The sequence below is a fragment of the Rhamphochromis sp. 'chilingali' genome (assembly GCF_963969265.1).
Source record: "Rhamphochromis sp. 'chilingali' genome assembly, chromosome: 20".
NCBI classification, from domain to species: domain Eukaryota; kingdom Metazoa; phylum Chordata; class Actinopteri; order Cichliformes; family Cichlidae; genus Rhamphochromis; species Rhamphochromis sp. 'chilingali'.
In genome coordinates this window covers 2,725,793-2,748,283 of record NC_137947.1, presented here as the reverse complement: position 1 = coordinate 2,748,283, position 22,491 = coordinate 2,725,793, and the positions used below count along the sequence as shown (strand labels likewise).

Here is a 22,491-nt window from a genome sequence, read left to right as displayed (position 1 = left end):
TCATATCGCCCTGCTCTAGTTGCAGTGTGTTTCTGTTTCCAGCGTTTTCATTTTAAAAAGAAGATCATAAACCTATGAAGCAAACATCTTTCATTAGAAAGAAAGAGAAAGAGCTTGTACTGAATTTTTAGGTTTGAAGTGTTTACCTGTACTAAACATATTGTGGCACTAGTTATTAGGAATTTTCAACATTCAAGTATAATGACTGGTTTTCTCAATTCACATTTCCATGAATGATTTTAATTATGACCACAGTCTTAAACCAAGAGGAAACGGTTAAAGTGAGTTACTTTAAAATGAAAAACAGACTACCGCTCTGCGTGCTGTTATAATTTTTTTGTGTGCTTTAAAAATTTCTTTGTCGTTTTCCTTCCTGTGGGTATATTTATTCATAATTGCCATTTGAGATTCTTCTCTGACTTTAATTGCAAATCGCTAACAGACAAAAGCTAGACTTAAAAACGATGGAACCGATCATGGGAAATGAGTGTTCAATTGCCTTATCTTTGGATTTCAACAGTTGCCTTTGTTTGAAGTCACTGTAGTGCAACTTCTTTTTCTTAATTTCTCTCCCTATTGGATATTAAATTCAGTCATCCTTTGGACCTGTATCTGTGTTTGATTGTATTTATATGTTTATTTGTCTTTGTTTGGCTGATGAGCTATTTCATGAGGCCCTCAGGGTATCTTCCTTGAGCTACAGTCAGTATTTAATTGCTCAGATTTTGCCTCCTTTCACTGTTTCAGCATGTGTAAGTGATTTTTCCCCCTCTCTCGCTGCAGCAATCCATGAGTTCCCCAGGGATTACTTCACCAACAAGCAGCGCGTGGAAGGAGCAGTGGGTCTGCACGTGCTTTGCGTGAGTGTCACCTGCAGCACACTACATGGACACTTGAATGTTTTGGAGTTAAAGTTGTTGCATATCCAAAGTAGTTCTAGCTTTCTTCTTTTCAGTGGCTTTAAATGCTTTAAAATAGATTGTCTTCCATTTGAATGGGTCTTAATTTTTTTTGTCACATCTCTGAAACTTTCAAACTCACAAACTGAGTGTTTACCCCTGCTATGTATTTGCATCATGCAATTCAACAGGACCATTAACTTTCCTGCCTTCTTGGGACCTTTTTGTGCCACTGCTATGTGTTAAATGGCTGCCATTTCCACTGTGTTCAGTGGAATATAACCAAACTTGCCACAGGATAGTTTTTACCTGTCAATGTTAATATTCCAGTGTGAATTCCTTAAATCAGCCTAAAATGGCTGAGCAGCAGAAATCCCCACACCCATCACCCTGGGGACCATTTTCTGCCCATTGACTTCCATTATAAACGCTATTTTTCATCCCCAAATTATCATTATATGATTTTATTTTTTCTTCTTTTCTTGGATGTCAATGAAGACTCAGGGCCTTGAAGTTTTAATTTTTAAATTGCAAAAAAAATGCAAAAAAAATAATGGCAGGTCAAAATGTATGTTGGTGCCAATCTTTGGTCCATCTAAAGGCCTACTTATAATGACAATCACATATTACTTCAACTGGTTTTTTGTGGAAATATTTAGTTTCGTTTTTTGTTTTTTGGGGCTTATAACACAGGGCGCTCATGTAATAACACTGGGATTTGAAGGGTTAAAACAACGAAAATATAATTAAAACTTTACATGAATATTTCAGGGAGAAGTAGTTTTACAAGGTTGGCTAATTTAAAGTGGAATAAAATATGGATATATGGTCTTTTTATGGCGTGGCTGAGAATGGTCCCTAGGGTGATGGGTGTGAGTTTTTTAAAGGATGGCAGGAGGGTTAAGGTTGTGGGGGTTTTTCAGGCAGGTTTGTTTCTGATCCACATGGAGATAAGAAAGGTAGATAATGTTGTGTAGGCAGAAGACTGAAGGATTCAGCTTAATGATTTTAGCCTTGAAGATACAAAAACCTCTTTACTTAGCCTCGTGAGGAATTAGTGAGACCACACGGGCTGCCAGGATAGTACTGTACCGCTAGAAACACTGAAGTTCATTAGAAGAAGAAGGAGGACTTTGCTAGTTAGCCTTCATGTAACAGTTTATGCCTGCCATTGTTGTCTGTTGACAATGATGTCACAACTGCTGGTTTATGGTGTGCTTTGAGGTCTTTTTGCAGTAGTTTCTCATGCTCTTCCCAACTTTTGTCAGTCTGGGAACACAATTGTGTGAACTCTGTATCAGTGTACTCTTTGGTATATCAATGCATAAGCAAAGAGATTGTGAGATGGCAGAGGATTGTTGTGTATCAGGGCGGGATGAAAGGTACTGCTGAAAAAAAAACCCGCTAAAATATCTTTGGTTGTTTGTTTTTTTAATTACTTTACTTTCAGCAGCTATGAAGACCAGACCACATCTGCAACTGCTTGCAGTTAGTTGCAAGTTTCAGTATCATGGAGTCACTCTGCGTTCAATTTGCAATTGAATGTGGGTCAACTTGCCCATTCCATGCATTTACATGCAGTCTGTTTGGGATACCTGTGACATTACCTGCGATAAATTGATGAACTTGTAAATCTGTTTCCATTTACATGCTCAGAAATTTACAATGAATTTTTGAAGCTGCTGCTATATAAATTCATAACGTCTTCTGGTTAACAGTGACGTAGTTGGTCCACAACAGTGATTTAATTGCAAACTGACATAAGTGTTTAGCAGCCTAGAAACATGGCAAGGTTTAGCCTTGTTCCATAGAAATAAATTCAAGCATGTTTTACAGAAGTACAGATGTGCTAGACTGTTCTGGGAAGATTATTGCTGAACTTTTGACCAGCTGTTCCCAGCTACTTTCAGCTTTTATGCTTTACTAAGCCCCACCAATCTTTGGCTGAAGTCTGGAAGCAGAGTATTGTTAAATACGTAAGTAAGCGCATTTTCCAACAGTTCCTTGGCAAACTGATGAGTTTTAGTAATATGTCGGTGTATTATTTTATCTGCTTGTAACTCTTTGCTGGGCTTTCAGGTTTAGTCTCAGCAAACATCAAGTAAATGACAACAGAAGCTGAGATTAAACTGCAAACAAAGAAAATAGAGCACAAATGTTTTTTTGTTTTTGTTTTTTCAGCAGGGGGTCTTATCCAGTTGTAAGTGTATACTGTTCTTCACCTGTGTGTCTTTGGCCATCTGCAGGCAGTCTACATGTTCTATGCTCTGGCGTTGGTGTGCGATGACTACTTTGTCCCCTCGCTAGAGAAGATATGCGAGGTAACAAACATTGTAGACTGTAACTGCACTGCTGCTGCACTAACATCACACACTCTTACTGCCACGCTGTGATGCTTAGAATATCTTTCTCTCCCCTCGTCCACCAGCGTCTGCATCTGAGTGAGGATGTTGCAGGAGCGACCTTCATGGCAGCAGGCAGTTCAGCGCCTGAACTGTTTACCTCTGTCATTGGTGAGACAGAGACATACACACACACACATTTTAGATATAATTTAGCTGTACAGCCATTAATAGTACAGTTTGATAATAGCATACTAATAGTGAGGCAATAATTTGTTAATAAAGGGGTTAAAAGTAAATACATATTTAGAGATAATTTATAGCAACTATAATACGGTGTTTACACATTTTCACATCTGAGCTTATACTGAGTTGATATTTTACTTCAACTTAGCTTATTCTGTCGGCTTATTATCTAGCTAATATAACATTGTTGCCAGTTTTTAATCCAGATATTGGGCAGATATTACCACTGTTACAGCTCCAGCTGGAATCCTTTGCATCTGACTCCACTCTAATAGAGTATTCAATTCAAATTTATTTATACAGCGCAAAATCACAACAACAGTCACCTCAAGTTGCTTTATGTTGTAAGGTAGACCCTACAGTAATACATGCAGAGAAAAAAATGACCTCCTATGAGCAGCACTTTGGTGACAGTGGGAAGGAAAAACTCCCTTTTAACAGGAAGAAACCTCGGACAGAACCGGGCTCAGGGAGGGGAGGCCATCTGCTGCAACCGGTTGGGGTGAGAGAAGAGGGTCTTTTTTGTTTTGGTTTGGTGGGTTTGAAGTACCATAGCTAACACTGGCAGCAGGGCTGTCAAAATATGCTACTCTGATACTAATTGATACTAAAAATTCCTTGGGTTAGATCTCAACTGCAACAGTGCCGTCTTCACCTCCTCCTGCTAACACAGAACTTCCTGCAGAACCACTGCAGACAGCTGAATGCACGATTTCAATTTCATTGTGAACACCTAGGAAACAGCACAACTTTGCGAGGCATTTTAAAGACTGCCACTCTGGTCTTGTTAAGAACTTCTTGAGGTCAGTAACGTGCCCATTTCAACAATGTTGAAGTATTAAACAGTTATCTTAAATGCTAACCTGTCCAACACACATATTGTCGTCATTTACATAGCCATTTAACTATTAGCAGTTACCCATCTGTTACGTTATCATTAAGGTAGCAGCTAGCAGCTATGGCTAATAATAAAATCATAATGCTAACGTGGGAGCTTGGCAGCAAGCGTCATCAGTCCTGGTGATTACTCACTCCAGTGAGCAATTTTAACGTGATAAAATCTGTCTGTGTCTAACAACTGTGACTCTCTTAAAGTCTCAGACTGAAGCTGAGAATGATCTGCCAGCAAGGCTATTGGATTTTAAATTTTGATTTTGTAATTGTTTTCCTCAGTTGTTACAACAATGGTGTTGAATACTGAGTGTTTTCCATCCATCCATCCATCCATCCATCTTCTTCCGCTTTATCCGGGGCAGGGTCGCGGGGGCAGCAACCTAAGCAGAGAAGCCCAGACCTCCCTCTCCCCAGCCACCTCCTCTAGCTTATTCGGGGGAACACCAAGGCGTTCCCAGGCCAGCCGAGAGATATAATCTCTCCAGCGTGTCCTGGGTCTGCCCCGGGGCCTCCTCCCGGTGGGACATGCCCGGAACACCTCGCCCAGGAGGTGCCCAGGAGGCATCCTTGTCAGATGCCCGAACCACCTCAGCTGGCTCCTTTCGATGTGGAGCAGCAGCTGCTCTACTCTGAGCCCCTCCCGGATGGCTGAACTTCTCACCCTATCTCTAAGGGAGAGGCCAGCCAGCCTTCGGAGGAAGCTCATTTCTGCCGCTTGTATCCGCGATCTTGTTCTTTCGGTCACTACCCATAGCTCGTGGCCATAGGTGAGGGTAGGGACGTAGATCGACCGGTAAATTGAGAGCTTCGCTTTTACACTCAGCTCCCTCTTCACCACGACGGACCGGTGCAGCGTCCGCATCACTGCGGCCACTGCAAGAATCCATCTGTTGATCTCCGGCTCCCTTCTCCCATTACTCGCAAACAAAACCCCGAGATACTTGAACTCCTCCACTTGGGGCAGGAACTCATCCCCGACCCGGAGTGGGCTCTCCACCCTTTTCCGGCTGAGAACCATGGCCTCAGATTTGGAGGTGCTGATCCTCATCCCCGCTGCTTCACACTCGGCTGCAAACCGTTCCAGTGCGAGCTGGAGGCCCTCACCCAATGAAGCCAACAGAACCACATCATCTGCAAAAAGCAGAGATGAGATTCTGAGGCCACCGAAGTGAAAGCCCTCCACCACTTGGCTGCGCCTAGAAATCCTGTCCATAAAATTATGAACAGAATCGGTGACAAGGGGCAGCCCTGGCGGAGCCCAACACCCACCGGGAACGAGTCCGACTTATTGCGAACCAAGCTCTTGCAATGGTTGTACAGGGATCGAATGGTCTGTAGCAATGGGCCAGACACCCCATACTCCCGCAACACCTCCCACAGGACACCCTGAGGGACACGGTCGAATGCCTTCTCCAAGTCCACAAAACACATGTAGACTGGTTGGGCAAACTCCCATGCACCCTCAAGTATCCTTGAGAGGATAAAGAGCTCCTCTTTATCCTCCTCTGAATGGTAAGTGTTTTGCAGACCCTAAAGTTCTATAGTATGATGTCAATCCCTGGACTATCTGGGTAATATTTATTGCCATCAAAATGTTACTATACTGTTAGTAAAGGTTTTTAAATGTGTCTTCCCATTTTTAGCCTTTAACTCTTGTTAGTGAGAGCCAATCACTTGGCTTGGACACACAATATGGGGAACCAACTGAATGGTAATAAATTCTACCACAATAGTGACCTGGCCAGTGAGCAAGCCAGTAGAAAATACTCGAGAAAGATAGGCCTGGTCAGCAGGTTACCAGCACCCAAACTTTCAAAATAAAAGCCAGCAGTCTGCCTGAGAGTAAATCAATTCAAAACATTAATAGAAAATGTTAAAGTAAGCTGCCAAATATGCTTTTGTGCTTGGCAGTACACCTGGGCAGCCCTCACTAATAAAGTCTATGGGAGAGAAATCCTTCTATAACTCAACAACACATGCAAACAGAGGAACTTATTATGTAAATGCCATCAGTAGTTACCAGCTAGACAAAGGGTCGTGGATCAGTGAAGTACGTCAAGATTACCAAAGAATTGCACCAAGCAGGATGTCTCTGTAACCTGTGGACAGATGACTTGCCATGTGTAGTAATCAGTGATTTCCTTTCCTTCTGCACAGGAGTTTTCATCACTAAAGGTGACGTCGGGGTCGGCACCATTGTGGGATCTGCCGTCTTCAACATCCTCTGCATCATCGGAGTGTGCGGGATATTCGCTGTGCAGGTACAGAATTAACCGCTGATTTTTAGCCGGTGCAGTACACACACTCTGTGACTTGTTTGTTTAGGCCACAGTTTAGATTAAAAACCATGGATGGAAACCTTTTCTGCCTGAATCAGAAAAGGATATGTGTCCTGTTCACTGCTGTAATCCCACTAGGAAAAGAGAAACATACTTGAAAGATTTTTTTTCTTATTTAGATTACATGTTACGTAAAATGCCAAACAGATGCACACACACACACAAAGAGCTTGGCTTATGTTATTAGTGCATGGCAGTGAGAACCTTGTGGGATGTGTTACCCAGTAGAACAAAAGAAGGTGTAGCTGAGCTCCTGTAAGTTGTAGAATTGTCTCAGTCCTCTTGTCTCTCTGTCTTTTCTTCCAGACGATCCGTCTCTCCCGCTGGCCTCTGCTCAGAGACTCAGTCTACTACACCTTATCGATCTCTGCTCTTATAGTGGTAAGAAGCACCTTAAGGTTAACATAGTAACACATCAGATACTTTAAAAGCTCCATACTGGATTTCCTCTATGGAGAAATATTCTAGTTACTCTGATTGTTTCTTTTTTTTTCTTTCCATCTGAAATTATGCCTTCATGTCTTAGATATACTGGTTCTCAGATTTTCACCTCTCTCTTATTACAGTTCATATATGATGAAAAGGTAGTTTGGTAAGTTACACGTTGATTAACTTTGCACACACCTGGCACTTACACTGTACAGTGACACACATGATGAATGCATCCGAACTGTCTTTTCCAGGTGGGAAGCTCTCACGCTGATCCTGATGTATTTTGTCTACATTTTGATCATGAAGTAAGTTCAGTTCATCCACTTTGAGGCTTAAAAATGAACAATGAACTTTTGCTCTGTGCCGGAGTGTAATGTACCCCAACAGTAACAGTTACTAAAATAAGTATTGATACATGTAAGATATCCCTGGGATTAAAATGTCTATTTAAACAGATGAATAACAAACAAATAATAATAATAATAATAATAATAATAATAATAATAATAATAATAATAAATATCTTTTCTTTTGGCAAATTTAGCAGATATATGGATAAATATTAAGTAACACAACAACAATGTGGATATTATCTAGAAAAGAACGTCATGCTCTGTTTCAAATGGATTGTAGTATTTCATTGAAAACAGTGGAAGTTTACTGAATATCAATATTACAAGCAAAAAATACAAAATGTTTTAAATTCTTGCATATTAATGAGTTTAATATAAGACCCGTGATCTGTGTCATTTATTACGCTGCGATATGCAAACTCATCCCATGTGTAACATAATTTATCCTTATGTCTGCAGCAGTATTATATGAATGGGATATATAGAAATGATACATTTCTTTATGTGGGCTGTGCCACACAGCAGCTTATAGAACTTGACAGATCATTTTTGAATATGATCAACCTATCTCTATTGGGAGGCTATCTGCCGTAAAGAGCAATGACTTGACCCAGCTGTACCAAGCAAAGTGTGGTTTTAACCCGACTTCTGTTCCAGACTGAATTCCTACATTGTCCGTTTCCTGGGGAGGAGGAAGAAGAACTCGACCACTTTGAGAAACGGTGCAGCAAATAACACAGAACTGGACGATGGCTGTGATGCTACTGCTGTTCTTTTAAAGAAAGGTACATTTTTATTGAGACTTTGTACGTGTAATGTGGAACTTCTGATCGAGCTAATGTCTCTGCTTCCTGCTCTTTGCAGTCGTAATGCTAAGGAAAATCTTACTGGTTTATTTCAATAGTATAGCTCGTATTCCATGTATGTGCCCCACAGCAAACCACCACAGGAAGACATCTGTGTTAATGGTAGACGAGCTGCTGTCAGCGTACCCCCACCAGTTGTCCTTCTCCGAGGCCGGCATGAGGATCATGATCACCAGCCACTTCTCCCCCAGAACTCGTCTCACCATGGCCTCACGAATGCTCATCACTGAGGTAACGGCACACGCAGGTGCACCTCAGCCACACTTTTGATTGAAAAAAAGAGGGGGAAAAAGAGATTGCTGACATTTCCAATTTGAAGCAGACTGCGTTGTGTTTTTCTCCAAGGGGAAAGCGTTTCAGACAGCCTCTTTAGCAAAGTAATCTGGAGCTGTACACAGTCCCTGGCCTACAAATCAGCTCCACCATTGAGGATTCTAGGCATGGCCTGCTATGCTACATTTACAAAGGGCTGTTCAGGACGTGATGGGCAAGCTTGGAACAGAAAGAATCACATGGCATCTTATTTGCCATAGTAGTTGAAGAGTTTGTATTGTCTGTGATTTGGTTTTCATTGCAGCTCTCCGTGTGCGCATTAATCAGTCAGAATGTTTTTCTCTGTCTGCACAGAGAGTTTCATTGCCTGTCAAGCTGTTGCATTGTGAACATATTTGCATAAGGTTGTCTGGTTGTCTGTGATAATGACAGACAGACAACCATGGGGGGGTACCAGTGAGATAATTACAAAAAGACAGCTTGATTTGCAGTTGTTTTGTGTCACTTTCAGTCTGTGATATAGACTGTACATAAAAAGATGGATGCAGCTTCTAGGTCTGAAAAGTCAAGCCAGTGCAGACGTGCTGTAAACCTGCATTCTTTCAAATGGCCAACAGAGGGCAGCTCTTCGGATTGCTAAATTAGCTGTACTGTATTATGTTGAAAACAGCCATCAGCTCCTTTGCATCTATGATCTTTATAATTCAATAAACAGTTCCCTCATGACTTTAAGATCAAAGTTTTGAGACAAATTCAGTTGTTTTGTTTTCTGTTTCTTTTAAATTAAGTTCTTTTAATAGAGTCAGAAATTATGATAAAACAGGCAGTGGTTTAGAGCAGGCCTACCTCATGTTATGTCCAGTCTCACCACACAAAGATTGGGGCACAAATTGCTCCGCTTGGGCCTTCACAAGACCTCTTTAACAAAGGCATCCATCAGTATATACACTCTATGACCCGAGATGCTTAAGTGTGTGGGCCTTCTTATCATCTGTGTCCAGGGTCCCCTTCTCTTATAAGCCGCTTTGAATATCAGTCTCTGTTTTTAAAACAGCCTTGTCTCTTCAGTCAAATATTTTGAATTATACGCAGTTTTTTCCACGAAATTATCAGTAGGTGTAGGTGCTGGTGAATTTATCAAATGACATGTGTTACGTTTCGGTGTTGTCAGTGTTTTGTTTTTGCGTGACTGTAATGTGTTTCCTGCTTTACTTTGAAAGTCTGTCTTATCTCAGTGTTTTCAGTTTACGCTTCCTTGTCTCGTCAGTTCTGATTTGCCCCAGCTGTGTTTCCCTCCTGTTGTCTATTCCCTGATTGCTCCCTCTATGTATTTAAACCCTGTGTTTCAGTGTGTCATGGTCGTGATCTTCCCCCCCCCCCCGTTGTAAATAGTTTGACGTCTTGTGTGTGGTGATGAAAATAAATGTCTTATTTTTGCTTTGATGTAAATAGGTGTCGATGCTTTCGTTTTGGGATTTTTGTGGAGAACCGTAGTAGTTTTTTTTTGTTTTTTTTTTTTTTTTCTTCTTTCCCTTATTTTTATTTTTTCTACGTTGCACCCCGGTTGCCTAGGCCGGGGTGTAACATATGGGGGCTCGTCCGGGATCGCTGGAGGGTCCGAAGGAGGGACAGCTTCGGCCTTCTGTCTTCGCTGGAGGGTCCGAGGACCGCTTCAGCCTCCGTCTGTCTTCGCTGGAGGGCCCGGGGACCGCTCCAGCCTTCATCCGTCTTCGCTGGAGGATCCGAGGGACCGCTCCAGCCTTCTGCAGCTGGTGGGCTGCGTGTCCGTGTGTGCAGCTGGTGGGCTGCGTGTCCGTGTGTGCAGCTGGTGGGCTGCGTGTCCGTGTGTGCAGCTGGTGGGCTGCGTGTCCGTGTGTGCAGCTGGTGAGCTGCTCATCCGCCTTCGCTGGAGCGTCCAAGTGACCGCTCCAGCCTTCATCCGCTTCTGCTGGAGGGTCCGGGGGACCGCACCAGCCTTCGTCGTCTGCTGGAGGGTCCGTGGGACCGCTCCAGCCTCCATCAGCTTCGTCTGCCTTCATCCGCCTTCGCTGGGGGGGAGGGTCCGTGGGACCGCCCCAGCCTTTGTCGTCGCTGGAGGGTCCGTGGGACCGCTCCAGCCTTCATCCGCCTTCGCTGGAGGGTCCGTGGGACCGCTCCAGCCTTCATCCGCCTTCGCTGGAGGGTCCGTGGGACCGCTCCAGCCTTCGTCGTCTGCTGGAGGGTCAGTGGGACCGCTCCAGCCTCCATCAGCTTCGTCTGCCTTCGTTTCAGCCTTCGTTTGTTTTGATCAAACATTTCACTTGGGGTTACATGTTTGATTTTTGGGTGGGGGGGAACTGTTACGTTTCGGTGTTGTCAGTGTTTTGTTTTTGCGTGACTGTAATGTGTTTCCTGCTTTACTTTGAAAGTCTGTCTTATCTCAGTGTTTTCAGTTTACGCTTCCTTGTCTCGTCAGTTCTGATTTGCCCCAGCTGTGTTTCCCTCCTGTTGTCTATTCCCTGATTGCTCCCTCTATGTATTTAAACCCTGTGTTTCAGTGTGTCATGGTCGCGATCTTCCCCCCCCCGTTGTAAATAGTTTGACGTCTTGTGTGTGGTGATGAAAATAAATGTCTTATTTTTGCTTTGATGTAAATAGGTGTCGATGCTTTCGTTTTGGGATTTTTGTGGAGAACCGTAGTAGTTTTTTTTTTTTTTTTTTTTTTTTTTCTTCTTTCCCTTATTTTTATTTTTTCTACGTTGCACCCCGGTTGCCTAGGCCGGGGTGTAACACATGTTTGACAGTCAATACTTACCACACTGAGGATCTGTGCAAATCCTGCCTCGCATCAGACCGCTGTGACACCTGACGGCCCCCACTGTGGTGCCCCTACATCTGTTGCTTTAAGAAAAAGTAGAACCATAGCTTATAGACTGGGGTATAAACACGCAATATATGTTGTGTATTAAACTGAAAAGAGTAATGGATAGAATTAAACAATATCACCCAAAGATAGTCTTTATTCAAGAAACACACTTACTCGCGAGTGAAATTGCCCAGATAAGGAGGAGATGGTCAGGTCAGGCTTTCTTTAGCCACTTCTCAACACATGCTAGAGGAGTGGCAACACTCATTCATAAATCAGTGCCCATGTGTATTAAAAAAAACCATCTTGGACCCTGCAGGGTGATTCATTATCCTACAATGCTGAACCAAGACTTAATATTAGTTAATTTATATGGCCCCAATATCGACGACTCCAGCTTTTATAACAATCTATTCCTCTCTATTGCAGCCCTCCACGGTGAGATAATTGTTGGGGGGACTTTAATTGTACCCTAGAGCCTAAGCTTGATAGATCATCAGGTTTAGACTCTTCCCATCCAAAATCTAGACAAGCCATACAACACTTTATGTCTGAATTGAATCTTAAAGATATATGGAGATTAAAAAATCCAACAGGGAGAGAATACTCTTGCTATTCAGCCAGTCATAATAGTCGCAGTCGCATAGATTATTTTCTTATTTCAAACTCTCTTATCTCCAGGATTAACAGCTTTTCATATAAAAGTGTGCTTATATCTGATCACTCATTAACCACGCTTAACTTCTCAGGTACAACAGCTTTTAAACGTAATCCTATTTGGCGTTTAAAACCACACTGGCTGCACAATCAAAAATTCTTGGAATACGTAGGCAAAAATATTGATGACTATTTTTACTTTAATAAATCCGAAACTACAGCCTCAGTAAGATGGGAAGCCTTTAAGGTTTTTATTCGTGGGCAGATGATAAGCTACACTAAAAACAAAGCAGATAATAATTATTCTGAGATGTTGGACCTTGAAGGTCAAATAAAAGAAGTGGAACTTGAGATAAACCTAAATGACTCTAAAGAAAAACAACGAATATAATATTTTCTGTGGAATCTTAAAGTAGGTGAATGTTAACAACTACAGTACAGTCTTAAGCTCTCTAGTAGAGGAGTCTGGCCCTCACAATATTATACTGCTGCAGGAAAGACTGAGATTTGTTTTGTGCAAATGCACAGGAGCTCATGTTCACTCACAATGTGATTATCTTCTCAGGGCTGCAGTTTATATAACAAATTATTGTTTTACTTTTACTTTTGTCAGCAAAAGAACAAAACAGGCCCAGAGAGGCTGCAAGCAAGAAAGTCAGAGACAGAGCAGGAGAACCGTGAACATCAGCTTAACCTCCCCGCTGTCAAGTGTCAACACCACTTAGACATCCACTGTTGTTTTCACATTCATTCTGATACGAGTTAAAATAAAGTACATTTATATAGGATGAGTTCACAACAGTCATTTAACCTTGCATCAGATCTGACCAGTCTCCCTTCTGTGTTTGTGTGTTTGTGAATGTGCTTCTTGTGTTTGCGGCGGCGACGTATAGAGGCAGCGTCTAATCAACACGCGGACTTTGACTAACGGTGACTCTGAGGTTCCCGTGAAGGGAGGGAGCAGGTGGGGCATAGAAAATGGGCTGTCTGGAGCCGAAAGGGGCGTCGGCGTTCGGCGCGATGACAGAGAGGCCGGCAATGAGACGGATAACGAGGACAACGAGAACAATGAGAATGATGAAGAGGAAGAAGAGGAGGAAGGAGAGGGACCTTACGTACCATTCCAATGCCCAGGTAAACCTTTAGATGACTCTTGTTTTTAAGAGTGATGTATTTTTCAATCAAACCACAGCGAGCGGTCGCAGACTTGGTCCCCATCTTTGAAGAAACCATTTCAAACTCAACAAGGATGCAACTTTATTGCACCCAGTTTCAATCATTTTGGTCGTCCCGCGGTCCCTAACCACTGTTTTCTCTAACACGACTAGAAGCATGGATCAGCAGACCTCTTTGCAAATGTTTAGTTTTATTTCTTGAGAATTGTTAATTACTTTCAGAGAAAACAGGTTTTGGTGCAGGGACAATTGAAAGAAACCTGCTATAATATTTATGCTAAGCTAGGCTAAGTTTCATACTTTCATACTAAAACACTTTTTCTCATAATCTGTTTACTTGTTGTTAAAATAAAAAGTCATGCAAAAAGTTGTATCCCAGTTAACTTCTAATTTTATTTAAGTTGACTTAAGTTTCCACCTCCAGGCTTGATTTATTTAAAACGATGAACAAAAAGAGTGAAGCACAAAAGCGTAATCATGAAAAGTAGACCAACGTAAGAAGTGACGGGATAATTTTACTGACAAACTCAATCATGTTCAGAGAGGGATGCGATTCATTTGATTAAAATAACGTTATCCCATTTAAACAAAAGAGGAGAACAGAAAAAACATCACTCTGCTTGTTAATTATCGTTCAGCGTCCTTCCTCTGTAAGAATCTGTTGTTAATCAGGTGCCAACGAGTAGTCTAAATCAAGTTTAAATTTATGAATTCATTCTGATTTTAAATTTCACACACAGGTGAACTTATGCCTTCATTCTTGTGTGCTTTCATATTGGACTATAATCAGATCTTTAGCCAGTGATAGATCGGAGTTTAAAAACATGCGTTCGTTGGACAGTAAATTATTCCTCCTGCTAGAAAGCAATGTCGGTTTTAAACACTTGTCTTTTCTGTCTTTTCTATCATTCTTCTCTCTGCTCGTGTGTCAGTCTCGACCCAGTCTAAATGCTGTATCTCGCTCTGTGTGTCTGCAGCGGGTGGGTTTAATAAACTGAAGTGGCTGCTGGCTTGGCCTCTGGCCCTGCTGCTATTCTTCACCATCCCCAACTCCTCCACACCTCGCTGGGAGAACTGGTTCATGCTGTCTTTTGTTGCCTCCACACTTTGGATCGCCAGCTTCTCCTACATCATGGTCTGGATGGTAAGTGACGATGGGGGAAAAGCAGACTTGTACTGAAAAGCAACATGAAGCTGAAAACAAAAATGCAATGCAATTAATAATGGTTCAGTGGCATATAATAACGATAATGTATACTTCATTGATCCCCGTGGGGAAATCCCTCTCTCCATTTAACCCATTCACTCAGTGAAGCAGTGGGCAGCCATTGGGCACCTGGGGAGCAGTGTGTAGGGACAGTACCTTGCTCAGGGGTACCTCAGGGTAGCTGTTCAGTGGATTCGAACCCCCAATCTTCTGATCATGGGGCCACCACTCTACCTACGGAGCTGTCCATGATGCTGTTCTTTGTGAGGCATTTGTTGCTTCTGTATATGAAGCTCCTGCTACAGTATAAAAATCAACCAAGCAGATTGGTTGTTGAAGCATTTCAGCTTAAGCATAGAAAAAGGCGCTTGTATACAACATGTGCTATATGAGAACCAATCCATTTACCTTGGCCTACAGCAACACTGTGATGAATTTTGGAGTGATTTTTGACCAGAATTATTAAACAAATATGATTAAACCAATATGTAGGACTGCTTTGCATTTGGGTAATATCTCTACAATTAGAGACATTCTGTCTCCGAGTAATGCTAAAAACCAGTTGCATGAATTTATTACTTCTACGCTGGACTATTGTAATTCATTGATGATCCAGAAGGTTCACCTACAAAGTCTTTAATGATCAGACCCAGTATACCGTTGGGTCTTAGACTGGAGGCTTACTGCCCTTTTTCTGTGGAACCATCTCCCAGTTTGTATTTTGGCCACAGACACTCACTCTGTACTGATTCAGTTGAGTTAAATTTATTTTTTATGGAACCAAATCACAACAGCAGTCACCCCAAGGTGCTTTATATTCTGAGGTAAAGGGCCCACAATAATCCAGAAAAAACACCCAAAAACCAGAAGTCTTTGTGAATGTGCTAAAAATAGCAGACTATGAAAAGCCATGGCAGCGAATAAGCTAAAGTGAATATCCATTCATCCGCAGGACTTAAAGTAAAGATAAATTACGTTTTCTATCAAATGTATAAGGACTTATAATTCCAAGAAGCAGAATAAATACGTTTTAATCTTTAGGCAGTTTATGAATTGTGTTTTTTTAATCAGTGGAAGGTGACATGACTGGAGTATATGCATGTAATGTGAAACTGTGCCCTTTTAAAACATGTTGGCTCATTATGCTGCTGACAGCTATTGTTGTAAATAGATACTTTATAATTGTATAAATAAAAATGAAAGGTGGTCAGAAACATGAAAATCAAATATATAAATAAATGAATGGATGAATAATTCCCTGTGAATCCACTGAATAGTACAGAGAATAATTTAACACTATAGTGAATCGAACATGTTCCCTATTTTGACCTAACTACTAACTGCAAGAATGCATTTAGCAGAACATTAGCTTGAAATCTTTTAGCTTTACAGTTGTTTTGGGGGTTTTCGAGCTATGCGAAATATTGATATGCTAAACATGATTCAGCAATTTTAGTCTGACATTCAACTTAAAAAAGCTGTTATTAGATTAACCAACTGTGGTAAAGTATTGAATTCGTTAGCAGCTAGTTAGCTCGTTGTTTTGTTTTTGTTAGGTTTTTATTCTGTCTAGATGCTAGGACGCTCCGTTTACACAGGATTTATTTGTTTTGGGGAAGTGAGGTGATTTCAATATGATCCACTCCCAGTTTAACTGAGTTAAGAGTGTAAAAGTCATTTTCTGTGCAGAGCTACGCCAATCGAGCTCATTAATGTGCTCAGTTGTCAGCCACAGGTAGTTATTGCAGTCTACTTTCCAAGTTTAAAAAGTCTGTCTGGAACAATTAGATAAATTCTGGAAACACGGGGTTAATCTAATCCTAATGGGGTTTGAAAAGCTCTTTAGAGCTACAGAATCACGTAATAAGTGTGAGAGCTCTTCAAAAAATTCTTCATTATTCATGTAAGAAAATTGGTAAGTGCATGTGTCATTCCTGGTTTATCTTTAAGTTAAAAAAGAACATTTTAACATTTTGGTTTTGGGTTCTAGTCTTTCTTTCCATTTTTCTGTCAGCACTCTTGATTGTTAAAAATACAACCAGTGATAGTGTGTCTTTGTCTTTGTGTGTCAGGTAACAGTGATAGGCTTCACACTCGGTATTCCAGACGTCATCATGGGTATCACATTCTTGGCAGCTGGCACCAGCGTCCCCGACTGCATGGCCAGTCTTATAGTGGCACGACAAGGTAATCAAACACAAACACGCAAAATGACAGGTTACCAAGCTGTCATTTAAAATGCACACACAGAGCAAACAGCAGAATCAAAGTGAAGCCGCTATCAAAGAGCTGGAGAGGGGACTAGATGACAGAGATGGAGAGGGGAGGTAAAGATCCTGGCCTGTCATCTTTTTCCCTGTGATGACAAGAGAGCGGGAAGACAGGCCGCCAGATCCTTTCCTCTGTCCTTTCATCTGTGTTTATTCTTGCTCCTGTCATCAAATATTTAAACAGCTCTGTCTGTGTGTATGTAGGGGGCTCACCAGGAGAGACACTCGCCACCGTTTAGTCGTCCATCCTCCACTGTGTAGCTGCTGTCGCCTTCATCGCTTTGACATTTTTTTGGAAAGTCATTTGGACAGATAGCTGTACTGAATGCCGCCCGTGTCCACCTACGTCAGACCAACCTGCTTCCTGTCTGCTCTTTTCCCACTCTCTTTACCTTTCACGCTGTCTGCCTGATCTCTTTGATTTCTGTTTTTGCTGATTCACAACTCCGTCTACGTCTGTGTGTTCAGGAATGGGTGACATGGCGGTGTCCAACTCCATTGGCAGTAACGTGTTCGACATCCTGGTAGGGCTCGGTCTTCCCTGGGCTCTAAAGACCTTGGCTATCAACTATGGCTCTGATGTAAGTAGCACAAAGCTCATCGACCCTTTAATTATGGTCGTGCACAGAGCTTTGCAGACTTTCATCAGAAAGTTGTCGTTTTTTTACTTTCAACTGAGCATTTCATCAACAATATGTGGAACAAACAGCCTGTGTGCTGCTCATTTTGTACTGTTGTTGGTCCTTGAGAGAGTCAAAATGAATCTTTATAATGAAGTGAATTTGTCTCTCCTTCTCGTGCTGCTTATTTGATCTTTTGGGGAGTTTGCATGTTTCTCCTCAATGCTGTAAACTTTGTTGTTCTGGACCAATCAGAATACTACCTGTGCATGGTAGTGGCGTTTAATGTAATGTACTGGCATAATGAGTGAAAAAAGGGAAGTGGAGCATAACTGATGTTTCTGATTCAGCCCTAAGTATAAACTTTATCCAAAAGGAAAGTTGAAGCCTAGTTTCAAAAGTAGAGTGTCTTTCTCTAATCCAAAATGGATGATAGGTCTGGGTGAATGCATCTGAAATTGAAACCTTCATGCAGGATTTCAAGTCACTGAAGAGAGCGTCAACATGAACCAGTAGCAGCACCTCTCTCTCAGAGACAAGGATAGATGCCGCAGAAGAAGACAGCTGTAATATGACAAAAGGTTTTCTGTTATGGTGGACTCCCACATAATGAGTGGCATTTTTCCAACAAGTTTATTGCTACTGCTAACATCTCTGCTACATTCCCAGTAGTGCAGTGGAGGGAAATTATGTTTCAGTAGGATTCAAAACTGAAACTGAAAATCTTACCTATTTGCTGCAAAGGAAGATATGCCGTGCAGTAGCTTGTGTCCATCAGATAGTAAAACTCAGCTGATGTATAAATATCAGCTAAGACATGATAGAACAACACATGCAAACATGATCTACAACAATTTGAAAGACAGCATATGCAATAGCTTGGAAAAATCATTTATAAAGCACATTTACAGGTATTGATGGTCTTTAAGTGATGACCTGATGTTTCATCACTGCTTCCGGGTCGAAACTAGTCTGTGTTTATTAAGCCTGTTGTGTTTTTGACATGCTTTGTATCTTGTTCTATTTAATCTGAACAAGCCTCTAAAAAAGTCAGTGATCACTGTCGACCTCTCCCTGTTTGTGTTACCACTGTTCATTATATAGCTCAGTTTTTAAAACCTTATGATGTAACTACAGCCCAAGCAGCAGTATATTAATGACTAACCAAAAACAGAATTATAGGTCTGTGTACAAATTTGATATGAGGTGAGCAAGTACATTGTAGTTGTCTTATGTATTATTACTGCTTATTTTATTAATGATGCCAAAAAACAAACCTGGGATTAATAAAGTGAATCAAATGATAAAGCTACTTCTAAGAACCTATGTTTATCACTGCTGCTGGAAATCAGAGACATTAAACATTGCTTAAAATCTTTCGACCCTCCTGATCCCCATGCAGAGGTCTACAGAGTAGAGAAAACCTGGGGTTAACCCTGAAGTGACTTGGATAAGTCCTTCTTAGTACAGGCAACCAGTTCATGGTACACGGCTAAAACAGACTCTGGCTCAGACTGATGGATCTATGGTAAATGTTAAGTAGATCTGCTCTAACTGAGCAGTCGGAGTGCTTTGTACTACAAGCCTCATTCACCCGATTACACACACACGTTCAAACAAAGCACTTTTTTTCATGCCTAAATGCTTCTGATCAGTAGATGAGGTTCTACCCCCTGAGCCACCTCACAGTCAGAGAGAGAGCTTTATCGTTTTGTGTTATTGTATCGAGTTCGTTCCTGAGATTTTTGTGGAAGACAAAACTGTGTGAACGGGTGGATGACTGGATGTGTAAAGCGCTAAACAAATACAGGCCATTTACCATTTACCATTACAACCTTAAATAGAAAGTTAATGCTGTAAACTAGCATCTTATTAACCTGCACTACTGTTACTGTTACACATAAGAGCTGATACAGACTACAGGAAAATGTAAATCCTTAAAGCACATTTTCTTATTTATCTCATATCTGCGTCCATATGTCTGCTACTTAATCACAACAGGCTTCAGTAATTAAGTGCAGCGTAGAACCCAACAGTGAGGCTATTTAAATAAAAAGCCCATTTAGATTCTGATTATAATTTTGATTATGAGCCATAATGTTTACCAGACTCATTATAAGCTATGGCACTGTGAGACCAGGTCACACTGATATCAGCCTTGTTTCAACAGAAACATATTTTATTCACAGTGTTGCAGAGAAATACTACTTTACCCACAATCCTAAACTGAAACAGCAACATCACTGATTGGTGGAGGCTGGAACGAAGCCCTGTACGATTGTGATAATTAGACTAAACTTTAATACAGATCCAAACTACTACAATGGTGCCTTTTTGTTTTCCTTCATTTTTTGAACCAGAACAAATCTTGTCATGGTCTTGATTCAGCTCATAGCTACGTGACTTATTTGAATCCTTAAAATGCTTTCTATAGGACATTCACTTCTAGAACTGTAGCCCTTAGGTTTTAGGATCTGTTGCTAAAGTCTAGAGTCCAAGTCCCCTCATAGTGACCAACAATGTGTTTAAGGATCTCCACACAGGAGGGGACTAGCAGTGACGTGCAGAGATCACAGAAAGTCAGGGAGAAGGTTCCAACTTGAACTTTACTTTTAAGGACATGCTGTATTTGCTGGACACACTTTATATGGACAAAGCTGCACCTAATCTTTAATAGCCTGTGGTCTACAAAAGTGATATAACCATGCAGTCTGCCTTTCCAAACATTTGTGAAACAATGTCTCTAAAGAGTTCACTGAATATGATTTGAATCAGTTTGTAAAATTATTCAATGTGGGAGACCAGGTAACTTCACAGATACATAGTGTGCAAAAGTCAGTGCTCTGTTGTCTTAACAATTCCAGAAATCTCCTCTGGCATCAACATCACATAAAACCTGTGCACCAGGAGCTTCATGCCTGAGCAGGTCCTGTAGGTGTGATGTGTAGGTAGTCCAGTACATGATGGTTGACAGGATTATCAACACATTAAAGGGTCCCTGGGCATCCAGGACCTGGAATGGCTGCTATTAACCAGCCTTTAGCTACAAAACTGTGATTACCAAACTGCTTCCTGTGTGGACTCCCTTTAGGTTGATGATCGTTGCATTAATAATGTCTCACCTGTTCTCTTGCAGATCAAATTAAACAGCAAAGGACTCATCTTCTCTGTGGGGCTCCTGCTGGCATCTGTGTTTATGACAGTGAGTTTTTGAATGGACAGTTTCTGTTTCTTTCTTTCTCATAGCACAGTTTTCATGAGCTTTCCTCCTCTCCTCTGCTGTAGGTCCTGGGAGTTCACCTAAACAACTGGACGCTGAACAAACGTCTGGGTTTCATGTGTCTCATCCTCTACTCCATCTTCGTGTGTTTCTCCTGCCTCATCGAGTACAACATCTTCACCTTTGTCAACCTGCCGACCTGCCGGGATGACTGAGACACGCACGCATACACAACACACTCACTGTGCACACACTTACACAAACAAGTGGTGTTTGCAAGGAATTCAAAAAGAAATATTAAATAGATAGCTGGTGGCAACAAGTGGAAGATCTTATTGGAGACCAAAGAATTAATTGCAAATACTATTTGGCACAGGTCTGACTCACACTGATTTTTCTGTGGCTTGTTTTTTTGCCATATGGAGCTGCTCTGGTGTTTAGCCCACACCAGACCAGAGAGTGGGACTGATTCCAGGAGTAGAGATGGAAGCAACCAACGGACAGCACAGAGGATGATAACCTCGCACACACACACACACACACACACACACACACACACACACACACACACACACACACACACACACACACACACACACAGAAATTATTCTACTACTGCTCACTCCTGACATGAGGACCTTTTATTTTGAAACTCCCTGTGTTAGGTGTGATGTTTCCTAGCTGCTAACCTTTCCTGAGAGGAAAGGCGGGTCTTTTAGATCTACTAGTTGAAAGTAATAAGTAATAAAAAAAAAAGCAATGATGTAAAGCGATGGGAAGTTTAGACAGAGTTAGGGCCACGAGTCTTCATTATTCGTTACAGTGTTTACGTGGGACTTTTTGTTATTTCCATCTTACGCTCGCATTTACAGTTTTTCTTTTAAGACATGCACCTACAAGTCTCCACTTCAGCAGGAACAGGGCATTATCCCGTCACCTTTTTATAAATTAACTCACGGCCGTAGCTGTCACGTTTCATATTGATTTCCTTTCTATAAATAGCTCACCTCTGTAAATAACCCCCAGATGTCCTATTTATTATTTATTCCTGTCATACGCACAGTTCTTCTCTGGAGGTCACAAGAGCACCTGGGCAGGTTTTTGTTTGTGCAGCCGGGGATCCAGGTCGATGATCACAAGCACAAGCACAATTTTTGTGAGGGCATTTTGCAAAATTCCGTTTGATCTGGATGAGTAGTTCTACGTGTGGACGGGACATGCGGAGCTCAAACTTGCACTGAAGAGCGGGAGAGCAAGGTGTTTACCCGCTGAAGCACGCTGATTATGAGGAGAGGATCCTTGTAAAATGAAGCAGGTTTGTGTGGAGTGGGTTCGAGAAGCAGATGTATTTATGTCTTTCGTGAGTGGGGAGCTGCTGCTTGTTCTCCTCTCAGAGACACTGAACAAATAGACTCAAAACAGTGGTGGCATTATTCAAAACCACACCTGGACCAGGTGTTTGCTCTGTGCTGGAAGGATGGATGGATGTCCTGCTTTACTTCTCTGAGGGTGAGCAATGTAACTGGTAGTAAAGTAGGACTTTTTACCCCAACTCTTTAAGGTTGGGAGGAGTTTCCACTATATTTTTCTCCAGGAGTTCTTTGTATTTTGTAATGCCTAATGTCTAGATTTGTCCAGATTTGGTAGGTTTGTGGCACATAAATATTCCTACTAGTTTTTAGAGCATGTACAGTGTGGTTTGTGAAACCCTCCGGGGAATTTTTTATTCCACTAAGGGGCCAGTAAAGTTTAATTATTCTTGAAAGACTTCCACCAACACTGAAGTGAACGCTTGTCAGTCAGGGTTGATTCTTCTCACACAGTTTTCATCAAAATGTCAGCTTTTCCTCAGA

The 22,491-nt window shown here is 41.6% G+C and overlaps 1 protein-coding gene across 5 annotated transcripts in view; it reads left to right on the top strand.

The window, feature by feature from the left end:
• The window catches only part of slc24a3 (solute carrier family 24 member 3), a 136,125-nt gene extending 114,883 nt beyond the window's left edge, over positions 1–21,242 (top strand). For 4 of the 5 annotated variants that reach the window (XM_080868121.1, XM_080868122.1, XM_080868123.1 and 1 more), the window contains 15 exons: positions 784–860; positions 3,146–3,220; positions 3,328–3,412; positions 6,539–6,642; positions 7,027–7,101; positions 7,287–7,312; positions 7,404–7,457; positions 8,163–8,290; positions 8,442–8,602; positions 13,040–13,280; positions 14,299–14,465; positions 16,601–16,715; positions 17,267–17,379; positions 20,555–20,620; positions 20,704–21,242. In XM_080868121.1, coding sequence (XP_080724247.1) covers positions 784–860; positions 3,146–3,220; positions 3,328–3,412; positions 6,539–6,642; positions 7,027–7,101; positions 7,287–7,312; positions 7,404–7,457; positions 8,163–8,290; positions 8,442–8,602; positions 13,040–13,280; positions 14,299–14,465; positions 16,601–16,715; positions 17,267–17,379; positions 20,555–20,620; positions 20,704–20,853 — 1,637 coding nt within the window. In that variant the 3' untranslated portion in view covers positions 20,854–21,242. Of the gene's footprint in view, positions 1–783; positions 861–3,145; positions 3,221–3,327; positions 3,413–6,538; positions 6,643–7,026; positions 7,102–7,286; positions 7,313–7,403; positions 7,458–8,162; positions 8,291–8,441; positions 8,603–13,039; positions 13,281–14,298; positions 14,466–16,600; positions 16,716–17,002; positions 17,176–17,266; positions 17,380–20,554; positions 20,621–20,703 lie in introns of those variants that run through there. The other variant, XM_080868125.1, reaches the window with a different exon arrangement.
• Positions 21,243–22,491: the final 1,249 nt, after the last annotated feature.